Source organism: Symphodus melops (genome assembly GCF_947650265.1).
Source record: "Symphodus melops genome assembly, chromosome: 12".
NCBI classification, from domain to species: domain Eukaryota; kingdom Metazoa; phylum Chordata; class Actinopteri; order Labriformes; family Labridae; genus Symphodus; species Symphodus melops.
The window spans coordinates 6,148,529-6,172,236 of NC_136702.1; the positions used below are offsets into that span (position 1 = coordinate 6,148,529).

The 23,708-nt window shown below is 41.2% G+C and overlaps 3 protein-coding genes across 4 annotated transcripts in view; all 3 read right to left on the minus strand.

The window, feature by feature from the left end:
* Positions 1-916: 916 nt before the first annotated feature.
* On the minus strand, positions 917-15,577 carry tfg (trafficking from ER to golgi regulator). Of its 2 annotated transcripts, none has more exons than XM_079357682.1 (8): positions 15,412-15,577; positions 13,161-13,374; positions 12,976-13,059; positions 9,246-9,392; positions 8,072-8,239; positions 7,807-7,953; positions 2,271-2,363; positions 917-2,171 (listed from the first exon to the last, which is right to left on the minus strand). In XM_079357682.1, exons 2-8 carry the CDS (start codon positions 13,342-13,344, stop codon positions 1,762-1,764), a joined length of 1,233 nt encoding a protein of 410 aa, XP_079213808.1. In that variant the 5' UTR covers positions 13,345-13,374; positions 15,412-15,577; the 3' UTR covers positions 917-1,761. The 2 variants fall into 2 exon arrangements, with proteins under 2 accessions (XP_079213808.1, XP_079213809.1); XM_079357683.1 differs by lacking the exon at positions 15,412-15,577 and adding an exon at positions 14,795-14,930.
* A 153-nt stretch (positions 15,578-15,730) lies between these two features.
* Positions 15,731-23,708, minus strand: part of jagn1a (jagunal homolog 1a) — a 37,235-nt gene continuing 29,257 nt past the window's right edge. The window contains exons 2-3 of the mRNA XM_079357685.1: positions 16,881-16,999; positions 15,731-16,774 (exon numbers count right to left, since the gene is read on the minus strand). Of these exons, the coding sequence (XP_079213811.1) occupies positions 16,312-16,774; positions 16,881-16,969 (552 nt within the window). The 5' untranslated portion in view covers positions 16,970-16,999 and the 3' untranslated portion in view covers positions 15,731-16,311. The remainder of the gene's footprint in view (positions 16,775-16,880; positions 17,000-23,708) is intronic.
* Positions 20,135-22,567, minus strand: col8a1a (collagen, type VIII, alpha 1a; the record flags this gene model as incomplete). Its single annotated transcript, XM_079357424.1, has 2 exons — positions 20,135-22,071; positions 22,273-22,567. 2 exons carry the CDS (start codon positions 22,565-22,567, stop codon positions 20,135-20,137), a joined length of 2,232 nt encoding a protein of 743 aa, XP_079213550.1.

Genomic DNA, 23,708 nt, shown 5'->3' on the forward strand with positions numbered 1-23,708 from the left:
GATTTGAGTAAAACTTTATTGGACAAACTTATTGTATTTCACACACTCAGTTCTTTAACTTCTTTCATGTCAACCTTTTGTTTACATACGCACCTTCAAACTGGCAACAAACCGACCAATGAAATCAAACAAGAACCGACATTCAACGCCCAACATAACTGAGAATATTTGTTGTCGCAGAACGTTGATGTGTCTTGTTTGTTTGTTTTTCCAGTGCCTGATTTTAAATGAGAAAATTATAATGAGGGCCAGGGGAAGCAACTACTCAACTTTGTACGGAGCCAGTCAAGCTTTAGTTATTACCAGTCTTTATGCTAAATTACATTTTTCCTGTCTCATATTTATTGGTTTCGATATGAGGAGTGTCAATTTATCAAATTTAACCTTTTATTTGTATCTCAAATATAAAAGTCATTTCAATGCGTCTTGTTTTTCTAAACAGGTTAAATAATAAAATTGTGTATAAGTAAACTTCAACGATATTAATTGGATTACTTTTACATTTATGCAAACTGTCACCCGGCTGCACACTATTTTCAATGGACAAACCCATCTAAAAAAAAAAAATCTGCTTTTCACAAGCTAAATGAAGGGCAACCGAGCACAATTCACTAAATTGTCTTCAATAAATCCTGTGTGCTCAGTTCTTCTCACTTAGTCAGACAGATTGACACGAACATCCAACCACATACTCCCTTGCCACATGTCGCTGCCAACCACAACCCAGTCAGAAAAGGCTAAATAGAAATACCAGCATTACCACAGTTTTCCAGATCAGGGTGGAGAAGAGAGAAGCCAAACTTAACATAGACATGAACTCAGAAACCACAAAGAAGAGAGTGAGTGTTGAGGTAAAGACATAAAGGATACAAAGAGCCAAAAGCAACTCAACATCAAAACATAAAAGGAGTCCAACTGGGTCTCAATCATTTATTAGGTTCAAGAAAAAAAATGTTACAGTTTATACATTACAACTAATATCAACTGAAGGTGGGATTTAATTTATTAGTAAAAACCAGTGATAAGATAACGAGAAAAAGAGATGGAGGTGATATAACACACTTAAGAAAAGAAGCTTTCTTCATGACAGTGGGATCTACATCTCCCATCAGCCATCACTTCACTAGTGTTCCCAACATGGGGCAGTTCAGTTTCATTGACACATCATTAATACCGACATGGTGGTGAAGTTGTTCAAATAAAGAAGAAACTAAACAGACAAAACAAATAACAAAGGGGTAACTTTTCATTTAGATAGTGTTGAATAAATGCATATATATATATATATATATATACACACACAGTAAACAACAGGTGGAGATGTCTGTCATTAACATGTATGAAACATTTTGAATCTAGATGCTCATTTCCCTTCTAAATGAAGTGTTACCATGAAAAAGAAAGATAAACAGTTTGTGCAACAGCCTGTTTTGGTCTCCCAGGTGCGTGCATACAGACTGGTTACAACGGGTTTTTTTGTTTCTTTTTACAATGACAGATACAAAAGGACAGAGCTGACAGCAATGGAAGAAAATAACACCAGGAACATACACCGGGGTCAAAACAAAGTGGTTTGTTTGAGAGACGGCATACAAACACTAACCATCGGACTGGGGGAGATTCTCGTTTCATATTTGGATTGATATTTGTATGATGGGGAGATGCAGAGCAGTAGTTTTCTGCACCCACCCCAAACAGTGGGAGCCACAATGTGAGGAAAGGGTTTAGGGTGTGAGGATCAGTGACATCCGCTATCCTCTTTTACCGGTATCCAGGGCCTGGCTGAGTGTAGCCCTGGACGTAAGGGGGGCGGTTGCGGGCGTACGGGTTAGCAGCTCCTGGTGGAGGGGTGCTGCCCGGAGGTGGGGTGTATCCAGGTCGAGGTTGGTACCCTGAGCCGGGCTGGGAGCTGGGCGGCATGCTATAGTTGGCGGGCTGGGAGGCTTGGGAGGAATAGTTTTGGGGAGGGAAGGCTCCGGGTGGATATTGCTGGGCTGCCTGAGATGGATGGGGCTGCTGCTGGCCACCCTGGAAGCCAGGAGCTGGAGCTTGAGCAGGAGCTTGAGCAGGAGAAGGCGCAGGAGCCTGGGAGGAGGGAGGAGGGTAGTTCTGAAACTGTTGCTGCGGCTGTGGTGGACCGGGCTGAGGGGCTCCAGGCTGAGCGCTGTATCCTGAAGCGAGAAAGTGAAGAAGGAGGAAGTCAATTAACCATAAAGAGGGAAAAGAGCAGCTACCCTTAATTTGTTAGTCTTAGCCGTTTTTAGTTTTACCAGAGTACTGCATGCCATACTGCTGCTGGGGCGGGGCTCCTGGTTGCTGAGGCGGGTAACCACCTGGAGCCTGGTACTGCTGGTAGACCTGACCTAAAGATACGGGAACAAAGCTCATCAGTGCACAAGAAAGAAGTAACCTAACACCAAAACCACAGCCGAGGCAGTCAGTTAATCTTCCCATCTACATTTTAGGAATATTGTATGCAGAGAACATGATGATGTTATTTCATGCACTTTAAGGTAAAGATATCCACATTCATCCCCTCTACTTAGATGATGAACATTATTGTTGACCATAGAGACAAAAAAAAAATACATGAAAAACAAGAGCGTAAAAAGCAACAAGATTTTTTTCAACATTTAAACTCATGCACTTTCATTTTTTACCATATTATTCTGGAATTACACTGAACTAACTTCTTTAAGCTGAAAGTTACAGTTCAGCAGGTTTCATACATGTCTTCAAGGGAGAGATGCATTCATGTCCTCTCGAATATCTGGACAGAACAAATTGAGTGCCTTTTTTTCGCCTGTACTATTTGCTTTTTTTCACATTAGATTCAGCAAGTACTAAGTAAATAAACACTCCGTATTATCCGTATTCTCATGAAAACACCGGTGTTTCTGTTCATAATAACACAAAACTGCTCCAGTGAAAACATCTGCAACCACTTTGATACAAGTATTCGTTGAAGAGGGTCCAGTACCCACAAATATCTCCGTATGCTACATTACAGTGAGAACTGGAGAGCAGCTGGAGAGCAGCATGCAGGTGCCTGAGCCGATATAAACAAACGTAAACTGGATTTGAGGAAAACGTTATAGTCAGTAAAAAAAAATAAAAAAATAAAAAATAGCAATTCTTCAAAGGTGAGGCTGACGTGTTTACTATTGAGACTTTTATAGGCAGACAGATAATGACAACTCTTCCTGAGGGTTGATCCCAGCTCCTTCAAACACGTCTTTACTTGCAGACAGCAACTTCCTGTCACACTTTTAGTGACGATGACTTCACCAATCCACACTGCCGACATGCACGTGGAAGGACGCTCAGTGTCATTTCTACAACTCAAAGAGATGCCATAAATAGATTTATTTTTACTAAAGCATAAGCTTATTAGAGTAGTCCCACAATTAATCACGCTCGACTGTAATGCCATTACAAATGTTTTTTTTTATGTTTCCAAAACATGGGAACTTTTATTCCTTGTTATTTTTACTTTTCTCATCAAGTTTTCCGCTTATCCCCTTAGTGTTCGGCAAATCATGCAAAGTATTGGCAAACTTGTGTTTTCCCTTAAGAGGCATGAGGTTCTCTCTCCTGCCTGGCATGCAAGTCGGGTGATGAAACTTGAAAAGAATAAAAATGAAGCCAACCCCCAGTATTCACTGATTTCTAAGTGTATCTCAAATAGGCGCTGAGTTCCACTCTTTGGGAGGTTTGACATTTAGACATTTTCTTTTACAAACCAATCAAATTATTCAGCCTCGTTCTCCTCTGCTCAAATGGTGTTTATGCAACCAACAGCGTACCACACATGCAAGGAGTCCATCTGGTAGACCAAATGTTCATACTTTAAATATTAAAACAAATTCTCAATCAGTCCTGTAACCTGCATAGATGTGGGAGACATTTGACATCTAGATGTTTAACTAGAAACAGTCGACTTATATAGTGTCTTTTTTTTTTTTTTTTAAAGCATGAGCGTGACGTGGCCGCCATCTGTTACCTCACGGACTGCACCTTTAAAGTGAACGCCACGGTCTTTATTGGCTCAAAAGGCATGTGTGTGTTAAATTGGCTTCTTCACTCTGTGATCCATCATGAGTGTTATGTAAGAGTGATGGAAGGGCTTCGTGGTTGTAAGAGCCCTCTAACCTAAGGAGTTGAGTTTTACTCTGGTGTGTGTAAGAGGTCAGAAGTCAGCTCCGAGCCTGCTGAGCACTCGTGGGGACGAGGAAACATCCGGTGGAAATCACTGAACACAGAGCTGCTGATCTTCAGGAGAGAATCCCCAAGTCAAGAAAAGACCGCTCGTTGAAACAAAGACCTTTGGCTGAAGCTCTGCTGACCTCAAGACATACCTGAGCAATGACTCATGAGAACGCGGTCCATTTTTAAATCAATATTTCACACCAAACATGTCTGCCCATCTGATAAAGTGCCTCAGGGTAATGGCTGAGCTGTTGCTGCAGCATACATGTTTTTTATAGCTCCTTTCTTGTGCAGATGTAAATTGTTGGCAAGAGTCTATCAGCAACTGACAAACAGGTTGAAATCTTTAGAATCTTCTGGGTCTCATTAGCAGCATTCTTTGGCTAACAAGGAAACTCAGTTTGCATTGAACCTGATTTTGAGGCTTCCCTTTAAAAGGCCACACAGCATCAGTTAAGTATCATTTCATAAACTCATCGACTGGCGGCTCCGATTTGCCTCGAGCTTGCTGTACTGAAAAAGTCTGTTAAGAGTGAGGACAGAGTTGAGTGGGAGAGAGGACTGGGCACAATCTGGCTTTGCGTCTGAGATGCCAACCATCTGCAGCTTTGGACGTAAGGAAACAGATGAAGAAGGGAAGCTCCGAGTAAAGGAGGAGGAAAAAAAAGGGGGGGGGGGGACAGTTTGTTGCCATGTCAGTCTTGAGGTTTCTCAACGCTGCTGATGACAGTACACTAATACTTTACTGATCTCTGCGGGGGAATCGGAGCAATTCAGTCCTTACATCCGCAAGCAGTTAGCCTATACTTCAGTCTAAATTCTATTTTTATTCTGTATGTGTGTGTTCGAAGACGTCTGCGTTCAAACTACTGCCGGCCAGTCCTCTCAAATCTATCAGATTCTGTGCCAGTCTCCGATTAACACTCATAAGGGCACAGAGGGAGGCAGGCAAGTAAAAGAGCGTGCATGCAACAGCCTAATGAAATAGTGCAGTTTATTTGTTGGGTAAATTAGAATTCCTTCAGGAGACAGAGAGAATACAGCTGACGAGTGAAGAGGGATCGGTCATCGTGATATCGTACAACAAGAGCACCTTGACTCTAGATGTCAACTACAATACAGCAAACAGGTTCTCTCATTACTTTCAGCTGGCCTGGACCTTCAGACCTCCATGATAGCCTCCCCGCATCTCAACATCTCTGTAAGTCCTTAAAGCACATTAAGGAGAACATGAAACCTGCAACAACAATCCCTAATGGGGACAAGAAAGTCTTGTTTTATTCTCTTCCCTGGAGTTATAGAAGGAAGGAGGGGGGGGGGGACAGGATAACTTGCCATTGTGCTGACTAACCCCATGTGTGTACAACTCTTCATTCTGGATCAACAAAACTCTTAGTGAACCCCACAGAAAGGCCCTGCACGCTAACAAGGCCAAACCACAAAACCACCAGTTATATGAAGGAAGTCGTAACCGCGTGTGCTGATCTCCAGTGTTGCAGGTGCCGTCAGGCCTCAGGAGCGTGTCTGAGAGTGAGTAACAGCTCTCATGGTGGGGAGGGAAGAAAAAAAAAAAAAAAAGGAATCTCCTTTGCTTTAGCTGATTCCAAATTGAACACGGCCAAACTCCAAGCTGAAAACAACCTGGGATAAACAATACTGATACTAATACTAATACACTTGACCTCTTTGGCTGCACCCGTCACAGACGCATGGAGATACAACACCCTCATTGAATCAGATACTACGATAATGTACCCTAACTATTGAAAACAGGAGACAATTCGCTTTCTCAAAATGGATGCCAGGGTGTCCAGAAAATTAAGAAAAAAAAGTCTCTCGATTGTTTCCACCAACGTCCGGTCTAATTTCTTCCTTCATTTATTGTAATCTCTGCATCAGTTTGGGGTCCAACATGTGTTAAGAATCGAACACCGAGGAGAGTCTGATAAGGTCTGCTGAGTACGATAAGCTCCAGGGATACTCATGTTTACACTGTGTTGATTCAGATTCCACTGCAGTGAGACTCGAGCATCATCAGCAACATGTGCTGCTTTAACAGGGCAGCAGATCGGATTCCCACAACCTCTGATTACAGTCCACGCACTAATCACTAAATCACTAAATCAGTGTACTTAGTAAAAAAAAAAAAAAAAGGAGTTTAGTAGTGTCTGGCACATGCTTTGGTTCGACTCTGTCATACATTACCGGAATAACACATTGATATGCATTTGTTGTGTCATGTGATTAAAATGAAATGACACCTCTCATACAGTAAGGGCCATAGCACACTGAGTCAGATTTTTTTGTACAAAAGGAATACGGCCTCTTGTTATGACGATCACGTTTGCACACTGACTCTGAAACTTTGGTCTGTGTGTGTGTGTGTGTATGTACGTCTGTGTGTGTGTGTGTGTGTATGTCTGTGTGCGTGTGCGTGCGTGTCTGGACTGTCCCTACCTCAAACTGCCAGCAGCTGCTCAGGATCAGTTGCTTCCAGTAAATTGTTCGTGTTGTTATTTATGTGCGGTTCCAGTGCAGAGAGCAGCGTATCAAACTGGATCCTGACAGACACCGTGAAGCGATCACGATAAATCTGCAGCTCCTTTTCAACGACACAAAACTCCTCGATCGACAATGGAGACTCTCCTCGCTCTCATTTCAGGAGTGGACCAACAACGTTGATTTTTTTTTATTCATTTAATGAAAGAACCACTAAATCGTCTAAACTGCATGATCACTCTGCACGATGAGTTCGAGACATTTCAGCACATACTGCCAATTTTAACAATTAAGAGAAAAATAAACATCAGACTCAGTGTTCAAGGTCTCAAGTGTGTAATTTTTTTGGATTACGGATCTGAAAAAATGGATCAGAGAAAAAAAAAAAACCTACTCTTTGTTCTTCTTTTTTTGTTTTTAATCTCCTACAGTTTTTGAAGGTTTATATGTTTTTCAATACAGCACAGTCTGTCCGTTGTGTGGCTGGGATTTTTCTTTTTCTAAATTATATAGATATATAAAAGACGGAAGTCTTGTGAAGCTCGGCAGTTCTTTGTCTTCAATGGACTGTCTCTTTCTCCATTTTATGTTCGTCTTAGAAGGAGGTAAAACTCTCGAGGCAATGGACTGTTATAGACACAACGAAGACCGACACAGCTAATGCTAACAGATATTAAAATGTGGAATGTAAATCAACTCCTTCTAAATAAAAACTCAGCAGGGGATTTATATTTAGACTCCCTACCTTGGATTTATAAGACTTGATGTAGAACTGCTCTGGAAAACAAAAGGGCCTGGATTCATAGTTGAAGGTAACCCATTAGAATGTACTCAACGGGGGGGACATTTTTATGAGGCTATATTGGTGGTAATGTGGGAAAAATGTCCAATATAACAAAACCCCTTTCAAATAAAGTGTTAATGGACAGAGTTTCTTATTCCCTGAGCTCATCATCCAGCTGTAAGTTCTTTCTAAAAGCGACAAGAACTACGCATCAGCGTATGAGTGTTCACCAACCACGCTGTGTTATATGTGGTATGCGGCCTGTATCCAGATTTCCCTAAGGAGTATAATTGTTGTATGTGCATGTGACTCACCATCCATGCTAGCTGGGGGTCCCTGCTGTACTCCTGGATAGGGGGCCTGAGGTTGGGGAGGCACTCCTGGCTGAGGGGCAGCAGACGAGGAGGAGTTGATGCTGTCAGGGGTTCCTGAGCGCTCCTCTGGGGCCACTGCTTGGGGAGCTACTCATGCGATACAGAGGGAGACGCTGGATTATTTTATGGACGGCTTATAACTGGAACAAAATCAATACCTGAGGTAGCATCCACTGCATTTTATGTGTACGATTGCGTGACGTACCTGGGGCCTGATCCTCGCTCAGGCCGAAAGCAGAGATGACATTCTTGCTGACCTCGTCCTGGTTTTTTAACGGGTCAAAGGCCGACATACTGGCTGCGCTGACTGGAGTGGCGTGTTTCACTGTGGGGTCTGCTGCCATCACTTTACCTTCACGCCCATCCACTGAATCTGAAAAACACAAGCGCGGAAAGGTTTTGATAACCGATTCTAACAAGGGCAACTGCAATTTCTTCTGACTTTCCAACTCGTTAAATACGACTTCAGGGGGCGTTGCAGTTGAAACTTCCGACTGGGAACTCGGAATTTCCCACGTCCAAGTCCAACTGAAATGCAACATGTGCTTGTTCGAAAGAAGGCAAGACTGGCTACCTGTTCCCCATGTACAGAGGAATACTGTAGTCCTCTAAGCAGGCAGCCTGGGTTTGAATCTAACCTGTGGTTTCTTTTCTGCTCGTCATCCCCACTCTCTCTCTCGCCCTGATTTCTGACTCTATGCACTGTCCTATCTCTAAATCAAAAGGTATAAAAACCCCCAAAATAAATCATAAAAAAAGGAGACACGAGTGAAGAAGCGATGGGAACATGGCCGCACATGTTCCCTACATACATCTGTGGTTCAAACTCCAAAGGGTGTTTTTCTCATTGAATTTGGAGTGGGTGTGTTTTACTACAGCCAAACTGGACTAAACCAGTATGTAGCTCTGTATCGTGTTGTTCCAGACAATTTTCATTCAAATAAAAAGGATTCTTTTTTTTTTTTTTTTTAATTATCCCAGTAATAACGTCCTCTTGTAAACAGTCTGGTGTCTGTACGCCGGTGGTATTTAAATGTGAAAATATCAACATGTTTCATTTGTTAAGGAGGATGCGTCACCCAGAAGAGATGCACGAGGACCAAAATCTGTGATTCGCACACAAAAGAAAAACCTAACGTGACATGTTTGACAGCTACTGGATATTTGAGGACAATAAAGTTATACATAATAAACAGGTTGTGACCAGAAATATAAATTTTTCAGAACTCTCTGATGTCCTTTCATTTTAACCCAAAACTTAGATTTGTATTCAATATGGACTCTTGAAACTATTTACACAAAGCTAACATTGACAAACTAGGTGGTCTAGTTACAGCTTGTGTTTGCAGATGTGTGTGCGTGTGTGTACGGCTGCTTACCACAGTCGGGGGCTGAAGCAGCCAGGCCAGGCTCTGTGGGAGGCTCCAGGCTGTCCAGGAGGTTGTTGACTTTATTCCTGAGCTCAATGAGCTCCCTGCGCAGGTACTTCACCTGACTGGACTCCAAAGGCCGCGGCTGACCATTAACTGTGCACAATGACAGATGAACACAAGAGGGGAAAATTAAACATGTCTCGTGTTGTTTGTTTGGCTGAGATCTTTCTCTCCGGCTCTGCACAGCTGACTCCACTTGTGTGTTTGACCTCAGAGATCATGATGGATAGAACTCGGCTCGTGATCGCTTTTACAGAAAGAACAAAAACGCCTTGTCTGTACCATTTTTAATGGGGCATTTTTCTACTTCACTGAATCTGGATCTCATTAGTTGCACTCATTTGGGGCAATGTTGTCTTGAACTTGAACTTCTTGTTCACAGAGGTCTTGGACCAGATCAGAGGCATAGCCATAAGAAATATCTGGGTCAGACTGTAAAGAAATGTGTCAGCAGCCAGGCAGATAACCAAACCACAGAGGGGAAAAAACAAAAGGAGATTGAAGAGGAACTACAGCTTGTGAACTTTATACAGAGGAAAAGAAGAATTCCGTGAAAAACATCCATTAAAAAAAAGCCAAGAACACACTTTGTTCTTCGCTCCATTAGACATGTTCCTGGTAGATTAGTGTTAAATGGGAAGTATCCGTTCTAAATGATACAAAGAAAGCCATCAGCAATAAAACAGGACAATTATCTGCCAATATAAAACAAACACAGAGATTTGAATCATGTGGTTCACTTATCTGGAAAAGCTCTTGGTGCAACAGAAAGTGTGCGGATATAATGAGTGATGAGCTGCCTCAACTCTGTAAATACCCGGGATTATGGCGATCATCTATCACATGGTTGCATCCACAAAGACTTTCGCAATAGCGGCTGCATTAACAAGGGAGTGAGAGCTTCGTCATCACACACTGTGAGCCAGGTAATTCACTAACTATGGAGCTGGGAAATGCTGGGCTAAAAGGCCAGTGGTTTGGCAAGAGGTGAGAGATGCACTCAAATGGATTCAGGAAGATGGCGAACAGGAATTCTTTTTTTTTTTTTCTTCTTCTTTTTTTTTTTAAATGGACCGTAAAGTATTTATTTTTTTAACACCTGGAAAGCCCCACACACAATAACAGAGCACGAGCAACTTTCACAACTTGGAGCAAATAGTTTCTATGGTTGTCGTTTCTTTTTTTTGTTAGACTGGCTGGTTGTCCGTCTCTTTATGTCAGCCTTGTGATTGGCTGGCAATAAGTCCAGGTTGCACCCCCAACTCTCGCCAACCTTGTAACACCTGCAGTCTGCTCCAGACCCCCACGACCACCAACGGGAGAAGGGGTATAGAAAATGGAAAAAATGGATGGAAATCAAGAGTAAGCTGTTACTGCTTCAAGCATTACTTTACTTTTATACTATATTTAGTTTTATTTGTCCTCTTTGTGAACACAGCAATACTTAATGAAATCCACTGAAAACAACAAACTTCTAATGTCCACTATTACAATGGCAATCTGTTACAACCAACCTGAAGTACTTGGGTCACAAGAGCCTTTTGAGTCTGTATCTCCTGAAGCTAATTGTGCTTGAGGAGCTGAAGTTTCCAAATCAACAGAATAACTTCTAAGACCACCAAAAATGAGTCTTCGACATTCCTCTGTTTGAGCAGACGACATTAAACAGAGACGCATGGGGTCCTGAGGCGCTGAGCTAACACACGAGCTGCCACGAGATTCCAGCTCTCGCTCGATGTAGAATCCACACATGTTGAAGAATATCAGTTCCACGTGAGGTCACGACATGTAAAGATGAGCCAGGACTCAGGTTTCCTTGGGAAAAAGTCCAAAAATCTCTACTTTCCCCCCCCCCCCTCTTTTCAATAAGAAGAATATTCTTACAGATCCTTGGCTAATAATAGCAGCAACAAGATGACAGCTTGACTGGAGACAGAGCAAAGGAATAACATCATGTTGTCATTACGGCTTCAAGAGTAAGCGTGTGTTACTGTTATTCTAACTCCGTGTGCGCCATTTAGAGTTCTTAAATCTTGTTTGAATTATTGAATTTGTAAGAGACAAGCCCATGGTGTGCCTTGGTTTTTGAGTACTTTGTTTTCCCAGCTGACAGAAATATTCAGATATATTTATCTTATATTTGAGACTCAATATCTTTTGACTTTTATATGACAGTATATGGCTTTGTTCCCATACTGATGAATCTCTCAATTGACTTCATTTCCTGGACGAGGAGAACGTTTAAAATACAAGTTAAAGCTCCTTCGAGGAGTTTCTCACTGGTTATGTAACAAACTGAAATGAATAAAGCGGCCTTATTATCACCTGCAAAAGGCTGAACAGACCATCAGGGAACAAACTCATTATTGCCTTATAGTTATTTTAAATGTCTGTATGCGCTGCTGAAGGGAGGTGTCACACACGGTATATAAGAAACAGCCTTTAGACATAGATTCACAAAATCTGATACATCTGACAGCTGAAGAAAGCCGGTGAAAATTTCTCGTCAGAACACACATGGACATGGACATGGACATGAACATCCACTCCACTCCATACACTCCAAAATGCACACAAACCAAAAGTTCCTCACAGTAGCTTTAAACATTGGGACATATTTACAGGACATCAAATAATAAACACTTTAAACACTGAACGTAACCTGCCGAGAGACACAATCAGTGAGAACGGCAGGATGTGTTTTGACATTTTATATTAAACCTGTGTGTTGGAGATGACCTTTCACGGCCCTTCTGTTTTCACATTAATAAAGAAATGTATCCCAGATGGCGAGTCAGCTCAGAACAGAAGAGTTCCATGTCAGATGGGACTGAATCCGAGGCCATATGTTCTGTAAATTATCTTTGTTTTTGCTCTCACGTCAACAAATTCTGTCATGTACCAAAAGTCGACCCATAGGTTTGGTCTTTCTACAAAACAGAAACAGATGCGCTGAAAGGTTTCGTGAAGAACAAATACCACTACCCATCTAAAAATCACAGATGTGTTCAGAGCCTGTTTGGATGAATTAAAGGTTAATGCGTGGAGTTAATGTCTGTTTCTATAAAGGTGTAGTGGTTAAATCAGACAGCTTTTACCTACAGGATTTGTGAATACTTCTTGTGGCAATAATCACAATACTCTGAGTCCAGTATTGATTGGTTGTACATGTTTTTTTCAAATAATTGTAAATACATCTTTATCTAATGTGTTACAATGAACAAAATCAGGCCTTCACAAAATGTATAAGGGTGAGGCTGACAGGTTGGGAAAAGTGACTAATCCGAATATGGAGTAAACCTGAAGTCACACAGCTCCAGGAACACAGAACAACTGTGGACCAAGTAGGTCTTGCATATTTTAAAGATTACCAAACCTGTATAACTGGTCAGGAAGCGCTTTTGTGAATGCATCCATTTATCGTCTTGTCACTTGCTTTGTTTGCAGAACCTGTGCTAAGGAACACATGGCTATCCCACCCTTCAGTTAGTCAGGAGGGAGTGTAGGAAACGTTTACATGAACAGAGCAGAGCTGAGGTTGTATGTGGAAAACTTTAACTGGACTGCCCTCCAGTGACTGTTTGCTGTAACAGCTGCGGGAAACATGTTGGTCTATGGTGTGTCATGATGTCACAATCACAGGATTTCAAACTTTGAGCAGAAACTTATATCTTACCAAACAAGGTGAGTTTGAGTATTCTACTGCACTGGATGGCAAAGGAGAGGTCAGAGCTGTCAAAGATAGTGATGAGGTCGTCATCTAGAAAAATGGGGACGAGACCATAGGATTCACTGTTAGAGAAATGAGCTTCATCAAAGACTGACTGATTTGGAGGGTTTCAACCCATTCCCCCGACTTACCTTCATCTTTGTATTTGATGGTGACCTCGTCATTACTCTGCAGCTTTCCCCTGAAGACGCGCTGCATCATCAACACCAGCTCATCATAAGTTATGTCTTCGTTATGGATAGGTATGCGTCTGATATCATCGCCCAACTGAGCTTTGATGATCAGCTTCCCGCTCAGGTCCAGCTGGCCGTTCATGGTGCCGTCCGACCTCTTCTGCTCCCACCACTGAACAGGAAGAGCAGAAAGGTAATTTAGCAAAACATAAACAAATAAAACACCTTAAAACCATCTATTGTCCTGGCTTTTATTAGGATCTCTTATTACTCAACACAAATTTAAACCTATTTGAAAATGTGACTTTGCAATATAACAGACAGAATCTTCCAGCAGCAGAGTTGGCCTTACCTTGACAATGTATTTGTTATAAAAGAAGAAGAGTTATGATTTGGAAAGCAACATACTTCAGCCAGCTAGGACTGTGATAGAGTAGTTTGCATAATCTCCAAAGGCACAATAGGATTTGTTTTTAAATAAAGATTTTTTTCTTAAGTCTTTCTGAATCTTAGACTTATGCGAGGTGTTTTTTTCTGAAGCTAGCTTATCCTGATTATAATCTAAAATCAACATACAAATCACAATCAGAAGTGATTATGTATGTGATTAGTATGGTCAAATATCATGACAGTTACACTTGGGTCTAAGGGTCAAACATCACTGAGTGAGGTGGCACAATGTTCTCTTATCAGACTCTGAAGAGGTCAAAAAGCTGTAGCAGCACTTGTAGTATAAAGTTCAACTTCATTCACAAATTGGTCTAATTTGTGAATAAAGTTGATCTTCATAAAACAAGTGTTGCTGGGGCTTTTTCTCCTCTTCAAAGCCTGTCACTCTTTATGAACTTTGTTAGTTCTTGAAGTTGATGTTGTGCCAGAACAGACTTTGACCTAAAATATCACACTTAAACAATAAAAACAAAGCCTTTTTTGTGATGATTAGTGGCTCATTCAGAACAACACAGAGTTCTGATGTGTATGCTTGACAGGTTAGCATCACTATCTTAAACCTTGGGGTGTGTGAGAGCCTTCATACATTCACTAAGCTCAGGGGTCTCCAGCAAAGTTGCTCCAATAAGCAGCTCGCCAAGCATATCCAAATCAAAAATAAAGCAAGAAAATAAAAAATATCTATCCTATGCATAAACAAAACCTCATTCATAGCAAACTGTAGCTACTTACTACAACTATAGACCTATCTAAACATATTACAATGCTCTGGTCGACAGCATGCAGAAATCTTATTAAAAAGGTAAACATATAATATTATTAATATACACTGCAAAAAAAAAAACAATAAATTTGAAAGTTGCTCCCGTCCTATTGAAAGGTGGGAGACCCCTTATAACAGCATCCTGTGGTAATTTCACGAATCTCACTGACTGTGTGCCACCGCCAGCTGGATTAACTATGATGTAACTGCTGCTGTTTTAAATCGGACAATATACAACAGTGGATTTAATTCCAGAAATGCTTCGGCTTTGGTTTGCCATGCCAGATGAGTAATTGGCTGGATGCTAGGGATTGTGTTGTAGCTAAAGTTTAGCATGTATACACTAATGGTTAAAAAAAACATGCTGAATTCAACCCACCTGGTTTATACTTCAACAGAGATCTGGGCAGTAGGATTGTACATGTCAAAATGACACTGTCAAAAAGGCAGGTTTAATAAAAGTAGACTAGTAAAACAAGCTCAAACGCAGAGTCATCCGTCAGCGGCCCATCAACAGCAAACTTCACGCTGCTAATGTTAGCAAGGCCGTGTCAGCATTATGTCCATACTTCTCATGGAGGATAAATGTAAAAACATACGCTCATAATCCCGCTAAACAGGTACACAAGAGGTGTAACACAACCTGGCTTTAATTCGTGTAGTAATCTGTCGTCAAATGCTAACCGGTAACAGATACTATCATTTGATGAGCATCTAATGCTAAGTAAATCAACAGCTTGTATGCACTCATTTTGTTTTCCAGACAGTCAGTATAGCTTGATCATATATATTTTTTTATAAGCAAGGTTCTGATAATCAGTCTGAACCCCCTGTTTGGGCGAGCAAGCTCACTGCGCAGTGAAAGTATCATGAACAGCTAGATAGTAAGCTAAACACTTAGCTGCTAACTCACCTAGCAACAGAAGACCCAAACAGGGAGGGAACTGAAGCTAAAGTCAAACTTACGACATGAAGTTTCTTTTATATTTTTTTTACCTAAATCAGACGACTTGACCACGCTGTATTTCACAGGTTTTCCCCCAAACCGTGAAAATCAAATGTAAAGCTAGCCTAGCTTAAACCGGGTGCCAGCATCAGGAAGTGTCCTCCAAACTGTCAACGTCAAACAGTACGTGGCATTCATTGTGCGCATGCGCAGAATACCTGGAGCAAAGTGCGCTGTGATCTCAATTTATCGAATTAAAGATAGTTCATTTTAGTGTAGCATTCAGTTCTTATTGATTGACTCAGGCTTCATACCCATGCCTTTTGACAGTGAATGATATCACTTCAAACAAAACATTACACGCAGCTGTTATGATTACAACTTTATTTTGTAATGGTTTAGATGCATTCTGTGTAAAATACAATGTGGAAGGTAATCTTAATGAAGGAGATGACATCAGCGATGGGAAATGTGCTTCCTCTGACAAATAAAATGTGAATTTATGAGCTACTTTAATCTTTTGGAGCATGTATGCCTAAGCTATGCTTTTACATAAGCATACATCAAACAAAGCATATCCAGGTCCTCCTGAAAAACTTGTTCTTTTTCAGCATGGAAAAAAAAGCTGAAGAGTTGATAAAGTTATGAAGGGAGCTGAATGCAATGGATGTGGATTTGATGCAACTCCTGATTGTGTGTTTTGGAGACCCAATACCTGCTTTTAATCAATAACAGTGACACGCACACAATAACAGGTCCCTTTATGAATTGTATATCTTTCTGTATTTGACATATGTCATAGAACGGTTGTGGTGAAGGAATGATGTTAACTGGCCCTGATGACAAAATAAAATAAATAAGACTCATAAGATTCATAAATTAAATTAAAGCATAAATTAACATGAAAACAATTTTTCCCAAAGTCTCTCTCTCTCTCTCCCCTCCCCCCATTATTTCTTCTTCTTCTCTTGAGTGGCGTTGAACCATGAATCCAGTAGCTTCTTCATGTAATATAGCTGCCAGGCATGCACTTGCACAGCTATCACCATGATGAGGTACATAACAGTCACTGCAGAGAAGCCAAAAATGAAGCGATAGGCCTTCCCATGGCGATAGAGCTGCTGTGCTACAGGAAACATCTCCATTCCTCCATAAATGAGAGGTGCCACTGAAAACAGCCCTGCGCTGATCATGGATATGACCATGTAGCTAATATTGTTCTTTGGAAGCGAAAGGCTGCTGCAGAGTAGCGGGACAAGACTGAGCAAGTAGGGGTACTCCCACTGGTATGGCATGGACACTGTGTCGTGTGACACCAGGTTCAAGTGACTGACGGTCACCTGTGCCGCCACGAGTAGCCAGATGAGAAGATGGACCAGGTTCAACTTCCTCACCTCTGACTTTTGAGGAGCACTAAAGAAGAGATAACAAATAGCAATATGAACGTTTGTTGTTTTAGCTTTTCAGAGTATATATTTATGTTTGATTACCAATATTAGAAACAGATCAAATGACTTACCTCATTTGGTATTCTGGTGCCATCCTTTCTCTGGGTTTAAAGTAACTTCCATTGGTACCGGCAGCTCTGGGTCCAACGCGTGATGTCATGTTAAATTCTTACTATAACACAAAACACAGCTCATTTCACATGACCAAACTATGAGGATTTTTCTTTAATTATTCAAGTATTTGTAGATGTTTTATTTAATAAATTACAAAAAATCCTCCCAACTTGAAGCTGGAGTAAAATGGAAAGGGTTTGACTCTGCTTAAAGTCAACATCCATTAATAATAAAGATAGTTTCCACTTATTTTCTCTTGATCAATTAAGGCAATTTGACTTTTGAACTAATGTGAAATAAAATGGTAAATTAGTTATGTTGTTATGGTAAAAAAAAAAAAAAAAGTACGCCATCAGGAGGGATAAACAAGTAAATAACACATAAAAATCAAGCATATAAGGCCGGAATGTTGTCTTATTCCGATATTTATTTAGAAAACCAAACTCTGACCTATTTAAGGCTTATTAAAGATGGATTAGATGGATTGTTTTGACGATCAGAAGAAGGCTAGCATGTTAGCTGCCATTGCTGGCTTACCTAATTTAACTTTAGCTTTAGAGAGACACGTACTGTGTGTTTGGTCTGTCGTCGTTTATCTTCAGCGACGACAGACGAACATTACAACAACTGACATGTAGTTTGCTTTTAATGCTTACCGTAGTGTTGATTCCTTACAGTTTTGCAGAGCTTCTCGTTTGAATGTGTACTTCAAACAAAAGATGTGGTGTGGATGTTGTAAACAGTACTGCGCATGCTCCCAGTCGCAAACAAGAGGACCTCCCACCGCAGCATCAGCAGCAGCATCTGTCAGAGCAGCACACAGGCGGATTTAGACGATTTGAACTCGCTTAAAATGGAACTGGTCACTTTGTCTTATCTGTTTATCCCGTAATTCATCAGTATATTTTGGCACCCCCCCAAAAATTTTTTAAAAAAATTAAAACTATCAATTAGTCTTGTGCATATTAGTCTTTGATTAGTTGTTTACGTTTGTAGCCAATTGTTGTTATTTAATGTTTACATTGTACATATTCTGATTCTAATTACATTTTACTTTGGCCTGAAGCTCTCTTGCCCTGAAAAAGTGCTGAGCAAAAAAAAATAAATCTTTCCAGATATGTAAGATTAGTCATAACCATAAACGTATATTAATACTTTATTTAAACGTGTTATAGCTTAACTAATTGATGTTGTAATGGATACATCTTTAAAGCTTGAATTAACATGTCTAACATACTTCTGTATTGTCTTTATCTCTGTATATTGTAATTAATATTACTTATCATTATTGTCAGTATGCAGCTCTCAGAAATATCACAAGCAAACCAGTTAACTCTAACTTTGAAATAACAATTGCAACATCAATGTTATGATTATCAACAGGAAATTTAAAAAAGTTTAAAATAAGATGCGGGCAAAACAGCAGTTTTTTTATTCAAATCATTTTTATTAAGAAAAACAGACAATAATAACAAACACAAAACATAAAGACATCAAATCTCTGGTTATGAAAATATTAGCACCATGGTACAAAGGAGAAATACATTATATTTTTTATCACAAGTTGTTGTGTTCTATGTCCTTATCTTTGCATGTGTGAGATCGGCAAACAAAATACTATAATATTAAGTTAACTGTTGGGATGAATTGCAGCAACATTCAATATTTTTCATCAGTTGTAATACAGTTGTTTTGTGTTTCCCATGAGACTTGATTTTAGACAAAGGGCTAGTGTGCCATCTCGAGACTTTGTAATAGAGGAGGAACTTAATATGTGTGCAATTATCCTGCCCTTCCACACGATAATGAAATATGGTTACAAACAGTACCAGAATATTATTGGTTGGATGATACATTTTAAAAAACGGACAAAAAAGTACATATATTTATGTTCCTTGCTTGGAATTGAAACTAAACATTTGCAGAGTCATAGATAAAATGCTCAGAGAGACTGCATCACTGTGGATCGTCTGTTCAATAAAATAAATGTTGTAGTTTAAACTGTTAAACTGTTCATGTTGACAGGTAGGATTTGTGCTTTCTAATATTCACCAAAAGCTGCTTATACCAGTTTAATCTTGCAGTGTAGTTTTTGACATAGAGATCACGTATAAAGCGCACTGTTTATATGTTGTAATATAGTGTATGGAGTGGTTTTCATACTTCTGAACGATGTAGAGTGTTTGTTTCACCTTAGCATTTCTGCAAAAAAAACTAAACATAAACCTTCATGCAAAATTAAAACATACAATTAATATTACATTCTTACTCATTGAATCTCACTCATGTGAGCAATTGTCTGTGAGCAACATATATAATGGATGTGATTATTTATTTTGCCAGTCCTATATTCATGCTCCTACAAATGCATCAATTGCCATTAAATACCCCCTCAAAAGTGTAGGTGTCATTTAGTTTGCTCCTGCACTGCATTTGCAACTGAGATTGTAACTTGGGAAGTTGAGACATTGAACTATTAATAATACGATATAGATCGAATACTATAAACTTTAGTCCAAAACTCAGTCTTTTACTGGTTGCATGACCAGAGATGTATTTACTGCAAAACAGAAGTAAACACACAGCTACAATGCAAACTAATTTACATGATGGCCCTCATCAACAGCAATGCAGTATCTGGTATGGATCCGAACATTGTCTTCCAAAATGAAAACACCCAAATGTGTCTCACTGAATTTCACATTCGTTACCACATGGGGGAGCTGCCTGTTCTAATGAGGAGCAGGGTTTAAAACAGTGTCACTAGAAGAGTGTGTTTTTTTGTATTTTGGTTTGTATACATTTCACATTATATGCGTCAAATGTTTGTGCCCTTCTGGGGTTTAGCACATTTCTTTATATATAATACAACTTAAACAATTGTCATGTTGTTCTTTGACTGTAGTTTTATATATATATGATATCTTTGAAGCTGTCAAAGAAAACATCTTGTTGTCATTTCCACCAATTATTTTACTTCAAGGCAGTAATGGCAGCGTGAAAGCTGCTGAATATGCAGACTCTCATACCTCAGATTTTTCCCAAGAAATTATATCTTCACCTCTCATCTCTGCTAATGAGATCCTAATGTGTTGATTTAAGATTAGGAGATTGCTTATTTTAGGTGGTTTATGGTCATGATTCATTTCATACAAGTACATGCTTCCCCTATGTACTCACTGAAACCTTTCCTTCCTTGCAGTTTGTGGTTTTACATTGGATATAACAAATACCCAGAAAAGGAAGAGTGCACATATTGCCCAGCATAAAGTCCTGATGCCTGGTCTGAGGGCAGCTGTAAATACACAGTATCCCCAGGTTGTAGAGGTAATACTGCACTCCCTGATGCTTGATCCAGGAAACCCTTCTTGTATTCATCATATGTATACATAACTGGCTCGTTGTTCCTCATCAAAGCCACCCACACATTAGCACCTTTGCAATGAATATGGTAGGCAAAATAATAAATACCAGGCATGTCACAGGTAAAGATTCCTGTCTCAGGGTTATAGTTTTGCCGACCATTGTACAAGAGCTTTTCAAAGACAACTGGAGTGCCCACAGGTGGAAAAGGAGTTGTTATTATTGCTGTGAATGCTGGCATTTCCAATCCACTGGCCCCCATTATTTCTGCCCCATTGCCTCCATACTTGCCCATCTTGCCATAACTACCAGCCTTGACACCATCTAGTCCAGGGCCCATCTGTGAAAGCACTCCAGCCATATCAGGAGACACACCAGATTCTCCAGGTGGGCCTGGTGGTCCAGGAGGCCCCCGCTGACCGGGTTGTCCAGGGGGTCCTGATAGACCATCTTTTCCTGGAGGTCCTATGGGACCAGGAAGACCTGAAGTCCCCACACCTGCAAGCCCAGGTGAACCAGGTGAACCGCTATCTCCTTTTGGCCCTGGAAGACCAGGAGTCCCAATTGGTCCTGCTGCACCATCCATTCCTGGGATTCCCTTAGGACCTTGAGGTCCTACTTCACCTGGTAGTCCATCTTGTCCTTTTGGCCCAGGAAGTCCTGAAGGACCAGGGTTACCAGGTAGTCCTTTATGACCATTTTCTCCTTTGGGACCACTTGGTCCTGGCAAACCTCTTGGGCCAGGCTCTCCCTGCTCTCCAGGAAAACCATCCTTACCAGGTATCCCGGGAGCACCCTGTTGCCCTTGGGCTCCATCAACCCCTTTAGGTCCTCCCTCCCCGCAGTCACCTTTAGGACCAGGTGCACCCATACCTCCTGGGGGTCCTATAGGACCCATAGGACCTGCTGCACCATTTGGCCCAGGTGGTCCGAGCAAACCAGGTAGTCCTCCATAGCCCTTGTCTCCTTTTGGTCCTGGAAGTCCAGGTGGCCCACTCATACCTTTATCACCCTTTGGTCCTGGAAGTCCTGGTTTACCAAATCCTGGCAGTCCTGGCTTTCCTGGCAAACCTGGTGGTCCTTGATGACCTTTTGGACCTGGCATGCCTGGCTGTCCTGGCAGACCATTTTGACCTGGCCTTCCTTGGCCAGGTAAACCTGGTGGGCCAGGCTGTCCTCCGTCACCAGCTGGCCCAGCTGGCCCCAGCTCTCCAGGATGCCCTTTCTCTCCAGCTGGTCCCTTTGGCCCTGGTGCCCCATTCAACCCTGGCTTTCCAAAACCAGGCAACCCTCTTGGACCAGCAGGACCTGGTGGCCCTGGGAATCCTTTGTGACCAGGTTGACCTGGCAGACCCATCCCCTTGTCTCCTTTTGGTCCCGGTAATCCTGGTAGTCCTGGAAGACCTTTGTGTCCTGGCTCACCTTTCAGCCCTAGTTGACCTGGTAATCCTTGAACCCCTGGTTTACCTATCCCTGGTAGGCCAGGTGGTCCTGGGGGACCCTGAGGTCCTGGCTGTCCCACTGGCCCTTCTTCACCCCTCGGACCCATTTCACCTTGGGGCCCTGGCTCCCCATTTCCACCTGGCTGGCCCTGTAGTCCAGGTAAACCTGGTTTTCCCACTGCAGGCACTCCTGGCGGACCAGGAGGTCCAGGCCTTCCAGCAGGTCCCGGCTGTCCATTACCTGAAGTTCCAGGAGGTCCTGGAGGACCCTCTGGCCCAGGGGGCCCAGCTGGGCCTGGCTCTCCCTGGGGAATTCCCTCAGCTCCACTTGGGATTGTTTGTCCTTTGAGTAATGAAACAAACATCCAATAAGATTGTGTTTATCATATTGTCAAATGGGCAGCAGCACACAGTACTTTATACAACTTCTCTATACATTCTATAAAATAAATAAAAAAATGTTGTATCTTGTTTTGTTTGTTTGTGAAGTCACATATAAATTATATTTTTGTTTTATTTTTAGAGGAAAATGGTTGATTCTCACCTTTGTCATGTCCACCATTATAGACGCCCCCTTTACGAGGATTTTCTTTGCCTTTGTGCATTGGCAGCTGGGGTATCTCCTTTCTGTAGTGGGGATACTGCATATAGGGCCCCTCTTTGCCCAGGTACTGCTGCTGGGGATATCCTTCCTTGCCTACGCCCATATGTTGGAGGTGCTGCATTGACTGGTACGGCTGAGGATGTTGTTTGTGGCCATAGTATGCCCCAGCACTTACACAGGTGAATACTACTAGCTGTAGCAGTGCCAGGGTAAGGGGGGCAGGGAGTGGAGACATGGTCAAGGCCTGTGTAAAAGGTAAGAGTGACAAGATATGAGGGGGGTATGCATCAGATATTTTTATGTCATGTGTATCAGTTAGTTTGACCTCCACTATCACTGCAAAATGTATTTAACAGAAGACACTTCTTTGTCTCCCTCTGCTGGACTTCAATTCGATGTACGGTACATACTGTTCTTGTGAACAGCAAAGTAAATTGGTTGACCTTGGTTGTTATGTCACTAAAAGCTTAGACATTTACTTTCAGACCCCATTGATAAACCTAAATACTGTATTGAACATATTTAATAGGATAATAAATAAGGTCAACATAGAAGTTCAACCACAACTACTGCAACAAAAGAGTTTTTATATATAAAAACTACACATAAAGTAACAGTGAGGAAATGTCTGTGCAGATACTCCACCACAAGGTCCCAAATGTTGCAAAAAAAAAAAGTGATTGTCAGAGGTTTTTTATAACCTACTGCTGAATGATAGAAAGGGGTTGTGCTAAAGAACAATAAAAATAATACATGTGAGATACAATTTAAGTTACTATCTCAAAAGCTCTACTTGGATGGCTGCATGTACAATGGTTATCCACAAGAGGGAGCCACAATAACTGTCACATAGAAGAGCATCTTCAGGATTTACATTTGAAGAGAAGTAATTCCTTAAGGAACTAAAAAAGGTATTTTTATTTACAAGGGCACCAGTTCCTTGTTATTGTTTTCTAGGTCTGCCAAATGTTTGCAAACTAACCATGGTGCACACTAGCCATGTTGCGACACTCCTGGCGTTAAAGGAGCATTCTTGTCCTTCCTGCAGCCTAAATTCAGCCATTTACTCAAACATTTATCCAAGACATTTTAAATTAAAAACATCTGAAATATCTGAAGCCATCTACAGCTGTCTGGTAAATATAACAGGGAACATAAAAGAAAATCCCTTTATTTGATGGTGTTTGTTTGATCTCCCTTTCTCTTTTGGGTCTGCAATAAAACTAAAATACAATCCAGTTGTGGTCCAGCAGTGCCATTCAGACCTCCTATTTATTTGGAAGACTCATCACTTAGCCTCAGAGTTTTCTGCTTTAAAGGATCAGAGCAGTGAAATGGATAGCGTTTGCTCTAACCAAAAGATCTCCTTTTTATAA

Coding starts and splice junctions, on each gene's coding strand:
- tfg (XM_079357682.1), bottom strand. CDS start 13,344: ATGAACGGCCAGCTGGACCTGAGCGGGAAGCTGATCATCAAAGCTCAG. Junction 9,393..12,975: donor ACTCAAACTCACCTTGTTTG/GTAAGATATAAG, acceptor CATTGTGCACAG/TTAATGGTCAGCCGCGGCCT. Junction 2,172..2,270: donor GTATGGCATGCAGTACTCTG/GTAAAACTAAAA, acceptor TTCTCGCTTCAG/GATACAGCGCTCAGCCTGGA.